The following is a 20,241-nucleotide window of genomic DNA, read 5'->3' as shown; positions in this document are numbered from 1 at the left end:
TGTAGACTTAGACCCATTAAGGACTACTCGTTGAGTATGGTTTGCCAGCCAGTTGCGAATCCATCTAGTGGTGGTGCTATCTATTCCACTTTTTTATAGCGTACTAAGAAGTAGGTTGTGGTCTACTTTGTCGAATGCCTTGCAGAAATCTAAATATATTATGTCCTCAGTATTTTGCTGGTCTACTAATTTAGTCACTGTGTTGAAGAATGAAATAAGATTGATTTGGCATGATCTGTTTTTAACAAACCTGTGCTGACTGCTAGTTATTACTTTACTTGTTTCTAGATGTTGGCAGATCTGTTTTTTTATTATCTTTTCCAGTATCTTCCCAGGTATTGATGTTAGGCTGATTGGTCTATAGTTTCCTGGGTCTGCTTTTTTTCTTTTTGAAGATGGGAACCACATCAGCTCTTTTCCAGTCCTCTGGTAGTTCCCTGGTGCTCCAGGATTTTTGAAAGATATGGTGCAGTGGTTCTGAGATGACCTCTACCAGCTCCTTTAAAACTCTGAGATGTAATCCATCAGGCCCCAGTGATTTGTTTTCATCAAGATCGGACAGGTGTTCTCTTACTATTTTTTTGCTTATTTTATTTCTGGTCTGTCTTTTACAGTTATGTTTTTGGTGGGCTGAGCTGTAGTTTCTTTTTGCGTGAAGACCGATGCAAAGAATGAGTTAAGCAGTTCTGCTTTCTCTCTGTTGCCTGTTACTTCCTTGCCATCTTCTCTCTTTAGTGGACTGACTGTTTCCTTGATTTTTTTCTTGTTATTTATATGTTGGAAGAAACTTTTTTTATTATCTTTGACTTTTGTTGCAAGTCTTTGTTTGTTCTGAGCCTTTGCTATCCTGACTTCGTCTTTTCAGATTCTGGCTATCTGCTGATATTCTGCCTTAGTTGTATGCCCTTCTTTCCATTTTTTGTACTTGTCCTTTTTTTCTTTCAATTTGCCAAAGAGATCTTTGTGCAACCATGCTGGTTTCTTCTTGGATTTCTTTTTTTTATATATATAAAAATTTATTAATTTTCAATAAACAAACATACACAAACAAAACACAAAACATGAAAACATAAAACTTCTTTTTGGAAAGCGGCTTAATCCCGGGTTACATCTTTTTGTACAGACATAAATTCGAATTCATGCTCACTTTATATACCATTTCATATCTTATTTACCATTCTACATTTTCTATATAGCTTCTCCCCTCTTTTCACTCTCTTAATTCTGTTTTATTTATTTCATCTCAATTTAGATCATTATGCTTATATCTTTTGTCTGTTCTGTTTCAATTATCTATTATCTTTTCTCATTAATACAAATTTTCTCCTGTAATCACTGATTGAAGTATGACGCCTTTATATAATTCCCCTAAAATTTCACACTTAAAAATATATATAATTTTCATTCGGATTCTGCTTAGTACATTCTAAAGCTACATACTATATTTTAAAATAAGAAAAAATAATAAGTTTATAATATAATTAAAACAATAATCCATAAATTAAACTCTATCGTTAAGTCTTAAACATTTTACACATTCCTTTTAATATTTTATCCCATTTTATAATCATATAATGTTCCAGTTTTCTAACATTATTTCAAATACAAATACAATACAATACAATATGTACATTTGCAGAATCTTTTTAAATTATATTTTTACCCATTATCTCTGAAAAAATCCTGTCTCTTTACATCTTGTTTCAAACCTTTGTAACTTCTCTTTCCCTTTTCCTTTCTTCTCCAATCTAGCCTTTTTACCCCCTTGTCTCTTGATCTCCACCCTCTTCTGTGTTCCTCTTTTCTGTTGCTTTCTAACATTGTATCGATTTTTCACCTTATTTTTCTCTTATTTGGTTGTTTTTTTAGGTCTTAAATTCTCCATTCCCTTTCCCCTCTTTCCCTTTTCTTCCCCAACTAGAGTTGCTTGTTTGTTAAAGATGGCTTCTTCTTCATCCCAATCTTCTTGTTGTTCTTGTAGTTTCTGATAGGTAGAAATAGGCATTTCTAAGAAATGAAAAACAGAGCCAGAAGAGCCCTTCCCTTCTTGTTCCTCTTCTTTTAACTTTTTGAATTCCATTTTCAGTTCATCAACAAGTAATGCCATTGTGAAAAAAAAATTTTTTTTAAACAACCCAAATGTTTTTAGTCTTTCAAATAATAATTTCCAAAAGTCCCAAAGTCACCAAGCAATCCAAATACACACAGACTGTTTCATTTAGCACTTTCTTCTTTTTACACTTTCTCTTCCTGGGGTTACAGTTCAGTTGCAAAGTTCCAATTTAAAATGTACCTTTTAGAAGTCTTGTTACAATTTAGCTCTAATCTTATAAATTCCAAGCAACCTCCTCCAGCAAAATCTTAATATTAATTCTTTTCCTCTCCCTTCCCACTTATAACGAAAAACGTTTTTTCTTTACTGTCCTTGGCTTTACTTTTCAGTTTAATTACCTGATGCCAAAGCGGGTTTTTCCGATTTCTCATTCAACAGCTGTCACCGTAAGGAAGGAGAGTGAGAAAAAACAAACTTTCCCTTTTAACTTTCATTCGCTGCTTTTTCCAATCTTTTTTAGGAACGATGTATCTTTAATGAAATTCAAATTCCAGGGTATTGAAATGCTACTTATTATCCCGGTCAGCCAGAACTTTCACTTTCTCAGCTTCCTCCTGCACACTCTTATCCGGATGGAAGCTTCTTTGTGGCAGCCATTGCTGACCGCTGCTCCACCGCTTTCAGAAAAAGGAGTTGAAGAGGGGGGTTGCGATTCCCCCAGACCCCTGCCAGATCTCCGTCTTCAGTTACCTCTATGGGGTAACTATTAGCCCTCAAATCCGCGGCGAACGCAGCGGAAACTGCGCACGATCATGGATTCCTGCCGCCGCTGAAGCCTTGCAAACCGGAAGTCCCCTCGGATTTCTTGTTTTTCTTTCTCATTGGTATTGTGCTGGTCTGGGCTTCTATGATCATACTTTTTAGAGTTTCCCAAGATTCTTGAGCTGTTTTCCCCTTTAGGATTTTCATCCATGGAATCTTTCCCAAGTTCTCTCTGAGTTTATTGAAATCAGCTCTTTTAAAATCCAAGACTCTGGTGTCATTATGTTCTGTTGCTTGTGTTTGTGTTATGTTGAATTCTAGTATGACATGGTCACTCTCACTCAAGGTTCCTACAGTTTCAACTCTATCACTTCTTCTCCGTTTGTAAGAATTAAGTCCAGTATGACTGTTCCTCTAGTTTCACCCTCTACCTTTTGGACAACAAAGTTGTCAGCTAGGTTGGTAAGGAACTTATTTGATTTCTCACTTCATGCAGAATTAGTTTTCCAATTGATATCAGGATAATTGAAGTCTCCCATTACTATTGTTGTGTTTCCTGCATATGTTTCTTAGTTGGCTGGCAAAAAGGACACCTATTTTTTCTGCTTGATTGGGTGGTCTATAATATACGCCTATGGCCATGTCATTCTTTTTTTCTTTTATATTGACCCATATGCATTCTAGGTGGTTTTCATCTTTGGTTTCATGCATTTCTGTAGCAATATAGTGGTCCTTTACATACAGTGCAACTCCACCTCCTCATTTTTGGGGGAGTTTTCCACATTTTCAGACTAACAGATCCCACATACTTAATTAGATGAAAATTAGCTCCACAAGAGTTGACCCATTGAAATAAATGAAAACTTAAGGGTATGAGTAACATTACCCTAATATTTTAATGAATACATACTAAAAGTAGCTAATTCTCAATCTAATATTTAGTTATTTTTCAAAACCACTTTTCCAAAATTAATTATTGTTAAATATTGTTTTAATTTTACACAGGGGTCATTCATTCCAGCATATTATGCAAGGTATCTATCTACCTACCTACCTAATCTTATTTTTAACCACCCATCTCCCTCATAAAGGGGCTGAATGCATAAGAGCCAGACTCAGTCCTTTTCACTGGAGATACTTAATGGGAAGAAACTCTGCCTGAGATGCTAATGGAATACAACAGTTGCTTAGAATAGCAGTGTTAATATAAAGCAGTTTCATAGAGTTCAAACTGATTTAAATCCATAGATAATTCAAAAACAGTCGTTTAATTAAAAAAAACCCACACTGGAATTGTTTGCTAATAATTTGCAATACATTTTGCAATAGCTTGTGTAAAGTATGTATATGTATCAGCATCAATTTTTATTAAAGATAGAAAGCAGAAATACAAGTTAATACAAAGTGGGACATGCATGCATAATGTTACATGTTAGTGTTGCTATAATTAAACTCAAGAGAGCATGTTAAACAGAACATATTCAGTATGTATTTCCATGAAATACTGTTGTAATATATGGTACCACTGTAAAATATTAGATGTTTTAAAAATGCCAGTTTACAAAAAAATAATGCACCCATTTAATTCCTTCATAAAGCACACTAAACTGATAAACCATGATTGACAATTTTTTAAAGTGCTGCATTTGATACACTGATCTCATCTAAAAATATACAAAAGGCCATATGCTAAAACATACATTTTCACATTTCTGAATGTTAATGCTGGTGCTGTTACCAGATATGCAAATTTGGAACACATCTTCAACATTTAATCCAATCAAGTAATACTATAGAATTACTCTATAGTAGTTATCATTTAAATGTTCAGTTTTCAAATTGCACTCTATTCTCAATTTCTGAGAATTTTAAAGTTAGTGATACTTTTAAGGATATTAAACTGTATCTATATAAGTTGGCACCAGAACAAAAAATGGATATATTCTTCTACTCCCGGATTGAAGTTCATTTGAATTGATTTCTATATCCATAAGGTGTAAGTAATAGTTTTTAAAGATAATGTAGACATAGGTTCCTTTATAAAATAAATGATATAATAGGAAATTTCATCTCCCAGTTGATTTAGATGTGAGGAACTAGAATTTTTCTACAGCAAAAATATTAATTTTAACACTGCTAGAAAAGTTAAAAAGTGGCATAAGAGATTGTTTGGATTATGTCATGTTTCAGCAATCATCCAATTTAATTTTGTAGCCATTATAATAGGAAAGAAAACCATAATGTTTAACTATTACAACCCATTACCGCAAATTATGTTTACCAGCTTAAGATTTTCTTTTATAGCTATGAAAAATAAAAAAAATAATCCAAATCTGGTACCAAAATATGATACCATCTTCATACTTACAATATTTAAATAAAAGGAAATAATATTCTGTAGTGTCCAAATTTACAAGCTTTCAGGTAACCACTATTTAGATGAAACATGTCAGATTACATTTAGTTTTTCTAAATCCACCAAGGATTTATTTTATATAAACATTGAATTCTTGAATGCATTTCCATGCAACTAATGATCTTTATGTGTGCATCTGTAGAGAAACATATTTATGATAATAGTTCAATAAAAAGTAACATGCTGCATTTTAAATATTAAAAGTTATAATACTGATGGTAAAGGAATACTTAAATTTTACTTAATAAGATACAGTGAGCTAGTGTGATTTAAACCCATGTCTCCAGACAAACCTTAAAGCAAAAATGCAAAAAGTACATACTCTTAAAATTAAAAATATTTAATAGAACACAATATACAAAATAAGTTTCCCTTAGCACCTTTGCTTAAATGGAATATAAACAAATCAGTTTCTCATCACCTTTGATAGGTGCATGTAATCAATTCTACAGCAAACAAAATGAGATTAATACAGAATCTAGGTTTCAATGTAATCTCAGCTAGTCTGTGAACAAATATGATTCCTCCTCCCAAACCACGAGGTTTAAAGGCCTTAGCGTATTACTATATTCAAGTCTCGGAATATATCTTTTCTTCCTCTAAGTCTTATTAATTTTAATCATGTTTTCCAAGTATATGTAGATATATGGTTACAGATTAAATGCTTAATATATTACGCATCCATGTTTTATATAATTACACCCTATTTTACAAACCATATTTGGCAATTAAGCCATAAAAAATTCTTGAATAGGGTTATAGTTGTGTGTGCATATCTCTGATAGTAACAATCTCCAGTGTCTACTTATATCCAAATATATACAGGATTTGAAGATCAACTAATCTGATCTAAGACTTTAAAGAGATCAGTACCAATATTAATTGTAAAATGGTTTCCTATACTTTTGATTCTCATTATTTAAAGCAGAACTTTAAATAAATTACCGTACTATAATATTCTTGTCTAACAGTCTTTTGGGCCAATAAAAGCATGCAGCTTAGTGAGGTTGGTAACATTTTCCTATACTGTAACAAGTATAATTGCAGTTGTTTCATTTAAGGCTTTTGGCAAAAATACCACTTTATTAGTCTTAACTGAGTTATCCTTAATATCTCTAAACTAGCCAGTGTAGTTGTAACAGACTTTCCTGGAAGTCCACTACTTTTGTAAATTCATTTTGTAAATTGGAGAAACCTTCCCTGGCAGCCATTTTGCAAATATATTCTTGGTTCTCAAGATTCCAAATATATCCCTAATCCCCACAAAGTTGCAGATCCTTGCACTAAAGCATAACTTCGTCAAGATTTGTTACACAACCTATGATTGCTTGAAATTTTAAAGATCATGTTACATTAAAAATAAATGCAAAAGTCAATTAACCATACATACATTTGGGACCTAAAAAGGTACAAGTATATCCTTTGGTGCCAAGAAATATTAAATGTTTAGATCCAAATTACTCATTTCCTAATGCCTATTTCATTGATGGCAACTAAAATTGCTAAACCACTTCTATTTTCTGATAATTTGAATTATTTCTAAGTCAGCATGCATTAAACCAGTTCTGATCACACTTCATTACAATCTCACATTTTAATTTTCTTTTCTCTCAAATGCTAAATCCTTTCCTTATAAATTTATTTGTAAATTATTTTAATTCAGATAATCCCCAATACATTTTCTACTGCCTACAAAACCCCTCCAGATTAAGTATAGCTTTTCTACCACATGCAAACCGTATTATTCATAAAACATGTATTAGCAAATAGCATTTGTGTGTAGGTATGCAACATACACACACACTTATAAGGCTTACAATAGTGAATGAGTTCAGTTAAGAGCTACAACAGTGAAAGGATGTGTGCACTTAAGTTGTGAAACAAATCAAGTGTTAGATCAGAGTACAATGGTTTCCAACAGCCAACACTTTGTGATTTTGGATGCAGCTCACTAAGTTTTGCTTTTAACATCCAGCCCAGTTGGCAATTACCTTCTCCTCCTTTCCCCTACCTCCAATGTATCCACATCTGAAGGTTTTCTCTATGATATACTACTTTCAAGGAGAATAATTTGAGTTATCAGGGACACTGCTATACTTAGAAAAGTGGAGAATTTGGAAACATACCTCTGCCCCTAAGGTTTGACATTAAATTTAACAATCTAATGTCATGAAACACCCTCCCCTTGAAATATTATAGCTGCAATATATTATTTATCTATATGAATACACTAATTCATATTGCTGAGTTTCTTATAATTTTGAAGTCCCTATAATTTATACATATTAACACCCCAACAGATCACACCTTTTAAAAATATAATTAATGTATACTGGTATATTAGGCACTATGGAATTATCCAAACTTATTAGTAACTTTACTTTCTAAGACTGCTGAAAATGTAACTAGCATTCCTTATTTTTACAGTTTTCCAAATCAGCAATTTCAAATAAGATAGCTTTGGGATTACTGCTTTAAGTTACAAAAACATACACATTTCACATGAACAAAACTGAGACGCAAATAATTTTGCCAGATATGAATGGAACCAGCTTAACTATTTCATAGATTCCAGAATCAAAAATCCAGTAATGGAGCGGAGATTTTTATTTCACCAGTGATTCTAAAGTCCTTGATGCAGGCCTAGCTAGCTACAGCAATGTATATATTCAGTTGTGTTAGAGGAATTTCTTCAGCAGCTGCTCAAGACTTTTTTTCAAGAGTTGATACACTTGTTGGTATCAGTTGCTATTTTGCTATCTCTAGTTCTCAGTTGTGCAAAGAATACTCCAAGATCCTTGGAAAATATGACACCACTGCATGCACTCTTGTAAACATTTTACACTATCAACTGCAACCCTGTGCATATCAGCCATAATTAAACTTAGGGCTTTCAAACTTTGAATGAATCTGTAACATTACATATAGCTTATTTAAAAATTGGGAGGCTTGTTCTGGATCAGTGAGGTAGTAAACATGACCAACCTCACAGAAAATTCACACTTCTCCAAAATTGGTGTGTCCCGTCTCCTTGGCATGTTCTCTGGCTTCCACTTGTCCTGTTAATCCTTTCTGACAAACCATACATCTCAGTGTAAAGCGATTTACATCAGTAAACTGTCTTTTTCTTCTGGCTTCATCTGCTAATTCCAAAGCCTGTGCAAGGACAACGTCATCAGTTGTGGAAAAAATTGTCTGGGGAGGAATGTCTGAGTTGGGGATTTTACGCTCAAGTGGATCATAGTGAATACCATCATAAATTAAAAGCACCCGTTTAGCATAGCCAACATCTTCCCCAAAACGATCAATTCTGACTGTCTGGGTATCAACTACACAAATTTCACATTGATAGAATTTAGACAAAATAGAAACCTCAATTGCACCTCCCCATGTATCTTCTCTTCTGATCCAGTCACAGTATTCCTGATTACTTTTTCCTAGGACTGCCTCACTATAGGATTCCAAGTCACTTGCTACAATTTGGGCAATGAGATTTCTCATTTCTGGGGCACAGCCTGGTTCATAAACCCCACCTTCTACTACATAATATATGCTGGTAAAAAGACATGAGTTGTCAGCTGGAACAACCTTTCGGGCAAGCACAGGTACAGCTTCTCTAACTGAATTAGAAACAGTCCGCTTTGTAACTATAGATGAATCAGTCTTGGGCTTGGTTGCATCTTCTTCAACTATTAGAGTATCACCTGTCGAGATAAAATAGAACAAAGCAATAACATTATATTATGATTCTACCATGGTTCTTTCAGGTACCTCTCCTTCAGTATGTCACATGGCTATAATATTCCTTTTGCTGCAGTGATTACTGTAATGATATGAAGTATTTCACTCCTCATTGAAGTTATCCATGTATGGCTATCATAGAATCATAGGGTTGGAAGAGATCTTGGAGATTGACTAGTCTAACCCTTGCCCAAGATAGGAGTTCCCATACTTGGAACTAGATGTAATTCAGGTGCAATCATTAACATTAAAGATAGTTGGGAGGCAAGCAATAGAAAATGTCTTTATAAGGATTCCAGAAGGAGAAAAAAAAATCTAATGAGTAAATTCTTATATATTTCTTCTGTAACCAATAGATGTATTGTGAATATATCTTACAGAATTTTATAACACAAATTTCTATTTTATAACGCAAAAATTCTATTGAGTTCATCTCAATATTTTCCATATGAAAAATTTCACATGTATTAGAAAGATGCAGAAGACTACAAGTTATAGCAATCCTCTTGTTTTCCAAAGACAGGGAAGCTCTGCTTCATACAAGAGCAAAACTGTGAAATATAATTGATGGGTGCTACCCAATGTAGACAAGTATAAGATGTCAAAACATTGGTGTCATGGCTTTGCAATTTCCTGTTCTGACAAAGAGAAAATATGCAATCTTAAAGATAAATTTTCTTCTTGCGGAGCACATCTTTAAATATATCTGTAAAAAAGAGGATTACTACCAAGCAGGATATCTATTTTTTTTTTCTAGGAGAAAAGATATTTGATTTCAATTCTTACCAGCCATGATCCTGCATTCAATACCTATCAACTGCATCCTAGCATAAACAACGAAACCAGATTTCTACAGGCTAAAAGCAGCTTCTCTTCTATGTATTCAACATTTTTCTTCCTTTTTTATTAAAAATTCACCATTCATGACCTTCATTCAGAAAACACCGAATAAAATGACCTGGACTGAAAAGATTTCATCCCAGGATTGTTGCCTTTTTGAGTGGCGGGCTGATTCCTGGTTCGAATCCCAAAAAGCACAACAGCCGCCGAGCAGGACTGGAAGCCATTTTCAGATCTCCCCACTAACTGTAGAGAGGCACCTCTTGATGGGAATGGGGATGGGGGGGACCCAACTTTCAGCGGGAACGGCCTAAGGGCCCAGCCAGGCAAGACCCTTCCGCTTACCCGAATGAATGCCCAGCTCTCCGAGGCGCTGCTCTCCATCACTGAGGTCGAGGCACGAAGGGGGGAAGCCGAGCAGCAGGCGCTGGGCCTGGGTGGGGACACCGGTGAGGGCAGCGATCACGGCCTGGAGTTCGTGTAGACGGGAATGTGCCGTTAGGCCGGGAAGCGGAAAGGACCCACTCCGCGCTTTACAACGGAGCCGCAACATGATCGCCGCCCGATCCGTAGTACTCTTGCCGAGGGCGGCCGGGCTTCATTTAACAGCACCCCGCCTCCCCGCAGCAAAAATGGCTGCAACTCCCGGCATCCAGGCAACCCCAGTAGCCCTTCCCTTTGGGCTTCCTTATTGGTCGCTTCTACATCTTCCTGGCATGCACAATTGCCCGATAGGCCAATCAGAATCGCGGAAGGACTCTCACCGCAGGATCAGGATAAACATCCGTCCGTGCCGCTTTTTGTCAGTACGCTTGCGCAGAAAACTGACGTTAGTGCTGACAAATGTGACGCAATCCAGGCTCCGTCTTTGCCCGCCCACTTTCTTGAAGCTTTAGGTTTCAGTCACTGCAGCTATTGCTGAAGCGCCTCTTTGCGCATGTGTAAAACTAAAACGTCCTTCAATGACTCTTAACTTCTGGCGGCTGCAGGGACGTGTCGGTACATTTGTCTTGGCAACAGTACGGAAGTAATTCAGAATTGCCTTCTTCCGGAGTGTTTTCTTAACTTCCCCAGCCTAGTCTGACCGTTTTGGGTTTTCTGGTGGTCTCCTTTCCAAGAGCAACGGAATAATTTCGCTTTGACTTTCGTTCTAAGCATTCATGAATGTGAACACCTGTCCCCCATTTGCCTACTGTCTCCACGGATTGCTTTTTGAGTTCAAACTAGGAAGCGAATATTATCGAAGGACGTTAGTGTCGCATAGTGAAGAAACGCCAATACGTGACATGCACATATACATACATACATACATACATACATACATACATGCATACATGTATACAACACATATACATACCTGTGTGTTTAAATCTTGTGCGAGGGGTAGGGAATTGGTTTCTTCTGCATAGTGTTTCCCTTGAAAAGATACATTTGCAATCTGCATTCACGCAGCCTCGAATACAGGTATGAATCCGGTTCCCACTGAAATAGAAATATTTCCCTCTTTTCGGAGTTCTTTTGCGTCACTTGTCTTGGCGCATCCGGCATTGTTCTGCTTGGCCTTCACGCCGCTTGGCATAGCCGCATCTCCGAAGAATTGCCACCCTTCTGCCCGCCCACCGCCTGGGAGGGGACAAAGTCACCTGCGCCCGGGTACCTGGCCGTGGCTTGGCTGCGCTCCCGGGAAGGTTCTCTTGCGGACTGGATCGGCTCCGCTCGCCCGCCCAGGACTCTGGCCTTGCTGTCCCCGGCGCGGGCGTGCTGAATTTCGCGGGTATGCCTGCAAAGACCGCAAGGGAGAAAGGACCGGAGCCGGGGACCGAAGGGTGGGCGGCGATCTTGCTCAGTAGTTGCGTGGCATCGTGCCGAGTTTGATGGGGAGACTCCCACTCCAAGAGAATAAGGTTCAAAACGAAGATGTAGGGCATCGTTATTTCTTCCCTTTGAGGACTACGTTGTTCGTATTTAAGTTTTTTTCATCATATTGATATTCATGCAAGATTATATTTTGCCGTGTGGGAAAATTATAATTAATAGAAAATTATCTCTTGTGTTGACCTTGACCAAGAACTTTTGTATAGGTTCTTTTTTTTCCGGGGGGGTGGGGGGTGGGAATCCCAGCAAGAAGGAACCTCATAGAGTAGACTATGCCTATTATTTCTTTTCTCTCTAGAAAATAATTCACACTTCACAACCTCCCCCCCACCCCATATGTGTCCTTAGAAGGAATTTGGTGATCCAAAACTGAGGAATTGTGTGCCTTGCAGCAATGTCAGCAGATGCTGTTGCCATCCCAGAGAATATAAATGGTAACAGTTACAGCCAAGAAAGCAAGCCTTCAAATCTGCGGGTTTCGGAGAAGAAGTGTTGTGAGTATTTGTGATTGCTTTGTGATATTTTTTCGAAGGAAAAAAGATTCACTTAGGATCATTTTGATCACAGTCTCGAACAGAGGGGTGATTTCTTTTTTGAAACAAAACTATTGATATCTGAGACTACACTACCTGTCATATTTAAATCCTGGTTGTGTCCAAAACCTTTGGTCTCGATGCTTTCTATTTTACAAAATGTTTGTTCAGAATAAAGGTTTGCTGTCTTAAAATTGGGAGATCCTGGTTTGAATCCACATATAGATTGGGGCTCCCATTGAACGACGTTCAAGATAATCATTCATTTAAGATCATGGGGTTAATCTAAGAATGAAAAACATCATAAGTGAGATAAGATTCATGTAGGCTGCTAGGTGGAGAGCCAGTTTGGTGGTTAAGGCACCAGGCTAAAAACCAGGAGACCGTGAGTTGTAGTCCTGCCTTAGATCTAGAATGAAGCCAACTGGATGACTTTCAGACAGTCATTCTCATTGAACCTTAGGGAGCAGGTGATGGCAAACCACATCTGGAAAAATAAACTTGCCAAGAAAATTGCAGGGACTAATGCAGGCAGTCATCAGAAGTCAAAAACTGACTGAAAGCAGCACACATTTACAGGCTACTTGGGTATGCTATGAAAGAAGGAGATGTTACTAGATTAATGGTAAATTTACTAGTACCATTTTGAAGAATGGCAAAGTGGAAACAGAATGGAAAATATTTACTTTTGAATCTGCATGTCTGTGGAAGTAGTTTCTCCCCAATTTGAAGAGTTGTGCTCCTTTAGAATGTTTGACAAGGCTTAAGTGTCCCGGAGATTTTTAATGGTTGTGATAAATGCACAATATTTTGATGAAAAAAATATGAATAGCCTCAGCTTTAGGATATTTTAATGTAGATTTTTCAGGATTTTAATATATCTCAATTGCAAAAAAAAAATCCATTGGAAAAAGCTAGGGAAGAAGTAATGTGCTGGATACAAATAAATCATGCTGATTTATTATACAGTTTATCAAACCCAGCTAATGTCAGGCAGGATGTCTTCAGTTAACTATCTTGTAAACCAGACACATAGCTGTCTTGCAATTAGATGAAATGCTCACATCTGTTATTGGTAGATTTTTTTCAGTGTTTTGGGGTGTTTTTACTTTATATGTCAGTTGTTGGAAATAGTTTTACTGGTTAGTATCCATTTATTTTTGCTAGGAGAGCAATAGTTTAACTAAGTTACATGTTGGATGCTCTTCTTCAAAGAATTTAAATGCCACTGGCTTTTTTTTTATTTCAAGAATCCTATCTTATTTGACATTTGAGTAGCAAAGCAATATGGAGAATGACTGTCTGATTTTTTTTTTACTTGGGCTGTGTTTGATCTTTTCTCCTTGATGCCAACACTTCCAATTGTGAAAATAAATGTTCCATTCCTCCAGCACCAGTGAAATAAATGCTTTCCTCTTACCCTCCAAAAAAAGCAGTTTTTTGCTTCTTTCCTATTTTCTGGTTACAAAGCAAATAGATTAGGATAAGGACCTCTATTCTTCTTCTGCTCCTTTTACCTTCTTTCCTTTCCCCATTCATCAGCTTCCAGATCTATTTTCCAAATCTATAATTTGTCTTTCATTTTGATTTTTAAGGGAAGAGACTTATTTCTTTTCTGGAATATAGTATAATTCTTAATTACTAAATGCTTGTATTGTGTCCTGTTGCACAATCTCCATCATGCTGCACGTCACTGAGAATATCATATCTGCTGGTGAATATCATATCTTTTTTGTAAGATTTGGCTTTTATTGTTACTCTTTTAGTATTTTGAAGGCTGAAATTAGAAACATTTCATTTTTCAACAAAGCATCCATTTCAGCTAAGCTGTATTCCTCTTTTTCAATTGGTTACTTGTGGCTAGATAGTTTCCTATTGTCTTTAATATTTTAGAACTGTAGCACTAAAACTAAATTTGGTTCATCTAAATCCTCCAAATAAGCCTTCAATAAACCTGTTGTTTCTGACAGTTCTTTGTTCATTTTATTAGCCTGCTGTTGGGTTTTTTTTACACTGGGGATGGGGAAGTTACTTTGCTGAACATGAGTGAAAGGAAGACAAATTTCCCAACAAGATTTCCTTTCTTGAAACTTTCATTCTGGCTTTGATGAAGCTCACAATCTAATGTATCTAATTTTTTTTTACAGTCCAATGTCTTTAAACTTGGTAAAAATGTTGCTAGGGAAAGTAATTGCTATTTACAAAAGAATGTATAAAACAAGCTTACAGGCAGTGCCTTATTTTGAGAGGCCAGATGAACTTTAGAAACCAGTAAAGCAGCTTTAGATTTTAGTCAGAAATGGATTTAACCATATTATCTTGGTAAAATGTCAGCACCCATGTGATTTAGTTCCCCCTGAACTTCAGCAAGAATGGGCAATTCAGCTTTTGACTTACTCTCAGCAAATTATCAGTTTAAATTTCTTGTTGGGCTGCAAAAAGAGGTGATTTGGTAATAGAAAGATTAAAAAAAAGAGATGTTAGTGAATGTCTGACCCTATGCAATAATATGTATAGGTATCTACACATGTCATACAGTTTTGCCTTATATTATTCAGTGGAGCCTGCAATGTTTGGAAGAATATCCATACTATGTGTCTGTTGCATATCTGTAATCATGCTCTCTTGATCCCTACTCTACTGGACATAACAAAGTACATACTGAAAGTCGCAAGTATCTTTTACATACGCACATACCATCACATTATTCATTTTGGGTTAAGCAACATTATGCAAAACACACTAAAGGGTAAGAAATAAAAATCAAGACAATGTAAACAATTTTCCACCAACTATTGTCTCTTTCCATGTGTTTATGAATGTGTAAACCAAATTTTTACAAAAGGCCCCCCTGTGGATTTATTCCACTAGCCATTTCCAACTGTAGGATCTGGTGCTCATCTCTGTTTCAAAGGCCGCTGAGCCAGTGCTGTCTGAAGATTTTCCATGGTCATGTGGCCAGCATCACCTCACGGAGCATTGTTACCTTCCCACCAAAGTGGTAACTACTTATCTATTCGCATTTTCATGCTTTTGAACTGCTGGTTTGGCAAGAGCTGGAGTGAGCACAGGAGCTCACAATACTTAGGTCTTGAACCTGGACTGTCGGCTTTCCAACTGACAAGCCAAGCCCAGTGTCTGTACCACCGCCATCACACCACCCTATAAACCAATTGCATATCTTTTATTTTTTTCATTTATTAAACACATCTTTATGGCCACCCTCTAGCAAAACATGACTCAACACTGTCTTAAACTATATATTTCTCTAAGGGACCTGTAATAAAAATTAGTTTAATATCAGCCTAAGGAAAATAAAATATTAGTTCAGTTTTCCATATTTATATTTTCAGGAAATATAAATTTTTCTTTAATTGGAAAATATTTCAAGGAAAAATATATCCAATTTGAAGCCCTTTGTTATTGGCCATTTTTATTTGCTGCATTAATTATCAACTATTGGAGACCATAATGCCACAGTTCATTGATTGATTCTGGGAAAGGAACATAATATCCTGAAGTATGGACAGAAAATTGAATGTGAAAATTTTCAAGAATGTTTTTTTTATTTTTCAACTTTTAGAAACTATTGATTTGTTTCTCCTTTTTTATAGCATGGGCCTCTTATATGACTAACTCACCAACTCTGATTGTAATGATTGGTCTTCCTGCAAGAGGCAAGACTTATGTATCTAAGAAATTAACTCGCTACCTCAACTGGATTGGAGTGCCTACAAAAGGTTCCTGAAGATTATTGTTATTATTACTCTTGTCATTTATAATATATTGATTGAATTAATTAAAAAATCTGGTTCTATCTTTAGTATACAACTGGATAAGCTATATATCTATAGGAAGCTGACAAAGCAGCTAGTCCAAAATTTAGAGAAATCAAGATTAATTTGCTTCTTTTTCATATTCTAACAAACACAATATGAATTATGTTCAGATAATACAGCATTAGTTATTTTAGCAGATGAAATGTTAATCTTGTTCACCAAATATAGTTCTAGAAGCAAAGGGGGGGAGAGGATATAAATAATTAGCAGTTAGAATACCAAATTAATTCTTATTTTATAGTCATTGGCCTTTAGTTTAAGATGAATAATGCACATTTCATTCACTGCAGAGTACCGCTGCAGAACATAGTAAGCCTTTTCAGATTTTGTTGCTTAATTGGAATCCTACAGGTTCAGATTGACAGGATAGATAGGTTTTACATATAAAATGAGCTAAAATTTAAAGCACACTTTTTATCAGAATTACATTTTAAAATATAGCACATTTTATGAATCAAGCTAAACAATTTTATTTTCTCCCCTTGAAATCAAACAACTTTAAATACTGATTTTTCCAGCATCATGCCCTTTACAGTGAGGCTTGAATAATCACTCTGTCCATTTTGTTAATGTGGAACTGAAATTCATACTACTGGTAGTCCTCGACTTACAACCACAATTGAGCCTCAATTTTTTGTTTCTAAGTGAGACAGTTGTTAAGTGAGTTTTGCCCCATTTTATGATCTTTCTTGCTGCATTGTTAAGTGAATCATTGAGGTTGCTAAGTTAACAGCATGGCTGTTAAGTGTTTCTGCTTCCCATTGGCTTTGCTTGGGATCACGTGACCATAAACAGTTGCCAAACATCTAAGTGTTGATCACGTGACCACGGGGATATGGCAGCAGTCATAAGTGTGAAAAATAATCATAAGTCACTTTTTTCAGTGCCACTGTAACTTTTAACAGTTACTAAATGAGCTGTTGTAAATTGAGAATTTGTATGTTATGGTTAAGGACCCACAATGAATTCTTGAGAAAATGAATTCAGGTTTCCAATTCCAACGTTAATGTTCTTTCCACTGAACAGATTAAGAGCATTTCTACATTGTTATTGGCAAAGCTATACTCTTATTTTTAGGTTCATTTGAGATGCACTGAAATTAAATATTCTGTGAAATATGCTACAAAGTTATGCTTGCACAAATTAAGTAATATGGTAACTTTTTACTGTAAATTAAATTAATGACACCTAAATGGGAATAATTATAGTGCAGACATTTGCTTAATGCATATAGTTTTTTTTTAAATATATGTATTTTATTGGTGCAATATAGTACATTGAACAAGTTGTGTAATGAATATATTTGCTCAATGAGATAATACCGTACTTACTATGGAACTTTACTAACTAAATTACTAACTAAATTTCATGATTTTTAAAAAGTTTTTAATTTAGGGGTTTATCGTCGTGAAGCAGTTAAATCATATAAATCATATGATTTCTTCAGACATGATAATGAAGAAGCCATGAGGATTAGAAAGTAAGTTAACATTAACTACATATTAAGTGTTTTCTAAATAATAAATATGCTTGAACTCATATTGTTAATTATAGAATTCACTAAGATAATCTCAAAACTTGATGAAAGTGCTCACTTTCCTAATGATAGCTCTACTGAATATTGTAAGTAAATGGGGACAAGTTTGCGCAATTATTTTAATTTCTAAATCTTTGATTTTTTTGAAAAAACAAAGCAAAGGGTTTAAAAGAAAAAAGTCTCCTAAAATAAGGGATAAAAGAAAAATATTTCAGCAAAAGAGAAGAAAATTTCAAACATTGATGAAATCATTGATTTAAAAAAGTCTTACCATTCCTATGTAAAATATATTTCTTTACTCTGCTTTAAATTTAGTGCTTCCAACTAACAGTAAACTTTCTTAGTACCATTTTTATTTATTTATACTTAGTTATAGATGTGTTATTTTGTTAGCATGAAATTTCAAGTTTGAAAAGCTTATGTTATGAAACAAATTTTCAGAAGAATTTTTTAAAATTTATTTAGGTGGCTTATACTAATAGGTCAAAAATAGTTTGATTAAATACAGTATTTTGCATTTGATGAATAACAGATTTTAATTCTTTGAGTGAAGGCTTTATAGCTAGGCTTAGAAACATAAGTAGTAAATTATTTTGCTTCCTTCTCTCCTTCCTTTTTGAGAAAAGCACCTCCTTATAGGGACAATGGAATATTCTGAACCCAGAGGAGAATAAAATATGTAGAAAAAGTAGACAATTTGAAAAATATAGCTTCAGTGAATCAGTATTTAGGATTCAGTATTTTGTATTCAGTATTTAGAGGCTATTCTTTTTTAGATTAATTCGGGGTTTTCTAAATGTAGATCATGATCTGAAGAACTGACAGTCAAAAGCAAAGTTGGGAAGAGTCACAAATTTTATTTAAAGCTAAGCAGGTTTGTGTACTATCCAAAACTCATAGCACCAAAACTGACACTCACTCTCTGTGTACAGAGGAAGCAGTGAGCAAGCCTGGTGTACCACAGATGTTGTATTAGCTACCAAAAGACTTCTGAGCACAATTGAAAGGCAGAATCCCCTTATTTCAGGTGGAATCATTTTAATTGTCCCAAATGGGCTTCTTGGTAGCATCTCTTATATGAGATGGTATGGTTGGGAAGAAATAATATATGTTTCAGGATAATGGAACAGCCTACTTGTGGAGATCCAAATGGCATCTTCCCTGCCAAGGGAAAGTTAAAGCTGTGGAGCTTTTAATGGATGAGGAGGAAGGGGGTTAGGAGGTGTGGGTTTGCTTTATTGTCTTTATGAACTATGGAGTGTTTTAAAAACTACTGTAAGTTTATGTAGAGTTGGTATATTAAAATGTTATTAATAAATCAGATACCAACCTGAACAGTATTATTTATTATTTAGTTTTATGATTTATTATTTAGTTTCATGATTTATTATTTAGAATCAGGAAATATATTTATCATTTTAGGAGATTACAGTCCAGGTATTTCTTAACTTACAGTTGTTCATTTAACGGTAGATTGAAGTTATGATGGCTTTGGAAAAAGTGACTTTTGGAAAAAACAAAAACCTGTCCTCAAAGTTACGATAGTTGTGCCACCCCCCCACATTCACATAATTGCAATTTGAGTACTTACCAACTGACTCGCATTTATAACTGTTGCAGCATCTTAGGGTTAAGTGATTGTGATTTGTGATCTTCCCAGTAGACTTCCAATAAGCAAGGTCAATTGGGAAAGCCAGATTTGCTTAATGATTGTATGATTCACTTAGCAACCAAGTGTTTCATTTAACAGCTGCAGTAAAAATGGTTATCAAATTGGATCCAGTCCAGTCATATGATGACTCTGTTAACTACTGCGTCACTCAGTGACCAAAATTCTGGCCCCAGTTGTGGATATATGTTGAAGAATATTTGTATTGCAAAGGTTGAGAACCTCTGGGTTAAATTTGAGTCTTACTCAGAAAAACCTGGCTCTTAGTTGTCCCAAATGTATTTTTTTTTCAAGAGGCAACTGGACTTTCTGGTTTTTCTTTGAAGACATTTCGCTTCTCATCAATGAGAACATCTTCAAAAAAAAAACCCCATGGAACAACCATGACCTGGAAGACTGAGAATCTCCATAGACTGGAAGTTGTTTTGGGAGTAGCTTTTCAACTTAACAAGCAACCATACTTCAACAACATGATAGCAACACAAATAAAGTTACAGATTGTATTCTTCATTTTAGTGTTTCCTCCAGATACAGCTCTGGGGAAGTCCTCCAGCCTCACAGTTCAGAGATGAATAGGTTCCATTGCTAATAGGGCCAAGAAAAAAAAGTGGGGAGGTGCATCTGACATAGTACTTAATATTTCAAATACTTCATTTTTTTATTTATGGCAGAACTTGAGAACTTGAGACTTATATCTCACTTAAAATATAAGGAAAGTTTGTTGTTGATTTCAAAACAAACAAAAAATAATGGAGACATTGTCTTAGACTGCAGAAAGAAGAAAGTGGGGTGGGAAGAGTTCAAAGGAATGTTTTCTTCCCTGGCCTTTCACATTCTTAAAAGCTCTGTGCTTGCTGGTAACTTTTAGATACAGAAATCTGCAAGCATTGCAATCTATCCAATTACTGTACAGCACAGACCAGCAGAAACTTGGGTGTGTTACAAAACATCCTGTTTCAGCAAAGAGAGAAAGCAA

General features: G+C 35.5%; 2 protein-coding genes across 14 annotated transcripts in view; one reads left to right on the top strand and one right to left on the bottom strand.

The window, feature by feature from the left end:
• Window positions 1-5,550: 5,550 nt before the first annotated feature.
• YOD1 (YOD1 deubiquitinase) lies at window positions 5,551-11,293 on the bottom strand. Its single transcript, XM_026715642.2, has 3 exons — window positions 11,170-11,293; window positions 10,158-11,035; window positions 5,551-8,935 (listed from the first exon to the last, which is right to left on the bottom strand). Exons 2-3 carry the CDS (start codon window positions 10,363-10,365, stop codon window positions 8,229-8,231), a joined length of 915 nt encoding a protein of 304 aa, XP_026571427.1. The 5' UTR covers window positions 10,366-11,035; window positions 11,170-11,293; the 3' UTR covers window positions 5,551-8,228.
• A 125-nt stretch (window positions 11,294-11,418) lies between these two features.
• Window positions 11,419-20,241, top strand: part of PFKFB2 (6-phosphofructo-2-kinase/fructose-2,6-biphosphatase 2) — a 44,612-nt gene continuing 35,789 nt past the window's right edge. For 6 of the 13 annotated variants that reach the window (XM_087929359.1, XM_087929354.1, XM_087929353.1 and 3 more), the window contains exons 1-4: window positions 11,445-11,586; window positions 12,036-12,181; window positions 15,835-15,960; window positions 17,443-17,539. In XM_087929359.1, coding sequence (XP_087785485.1) covers window positions 12,082-12,181; window positions 15,835-15,960; window positions 17,443-17,539 — 323 coding nt within the window. In that variant the 5' untranslated portion in view covers window positions 11,445-11,586; window positions 12,036-12,081. Of the gene's footprint in view, window positions 11,587-11,985; window positions 12,182-15,091; window positions 15,222-15,834; window positions 15,961-17,442; window positions 17,540-20,241 lie in introns of all 13 variants that reach the window. The other 7 variants (XM_087929362.1, XM_026715641.2, XM_087929357.1 and 4 more) reach the window with 4 other exon arrangements.

The sequence above is a fragment of the Pseudonaja textilis genome, chromosome 3 (genome assembly GCF_049901715.1).
Source record: "Pseudonaja textilis isolate UNSWEBS1 chromosome 3, rPseTex1.2, whole genome shotgun sequence".
NCBI lineage: Eukaryota > Metazoa > Chordata > Lepidosauria > Squamata > Elapidae > Pseudonaja > Pseudonaja textilis.
This window is presented reverse-complemented; position numbering and strand designations above follow the sequence as displayed.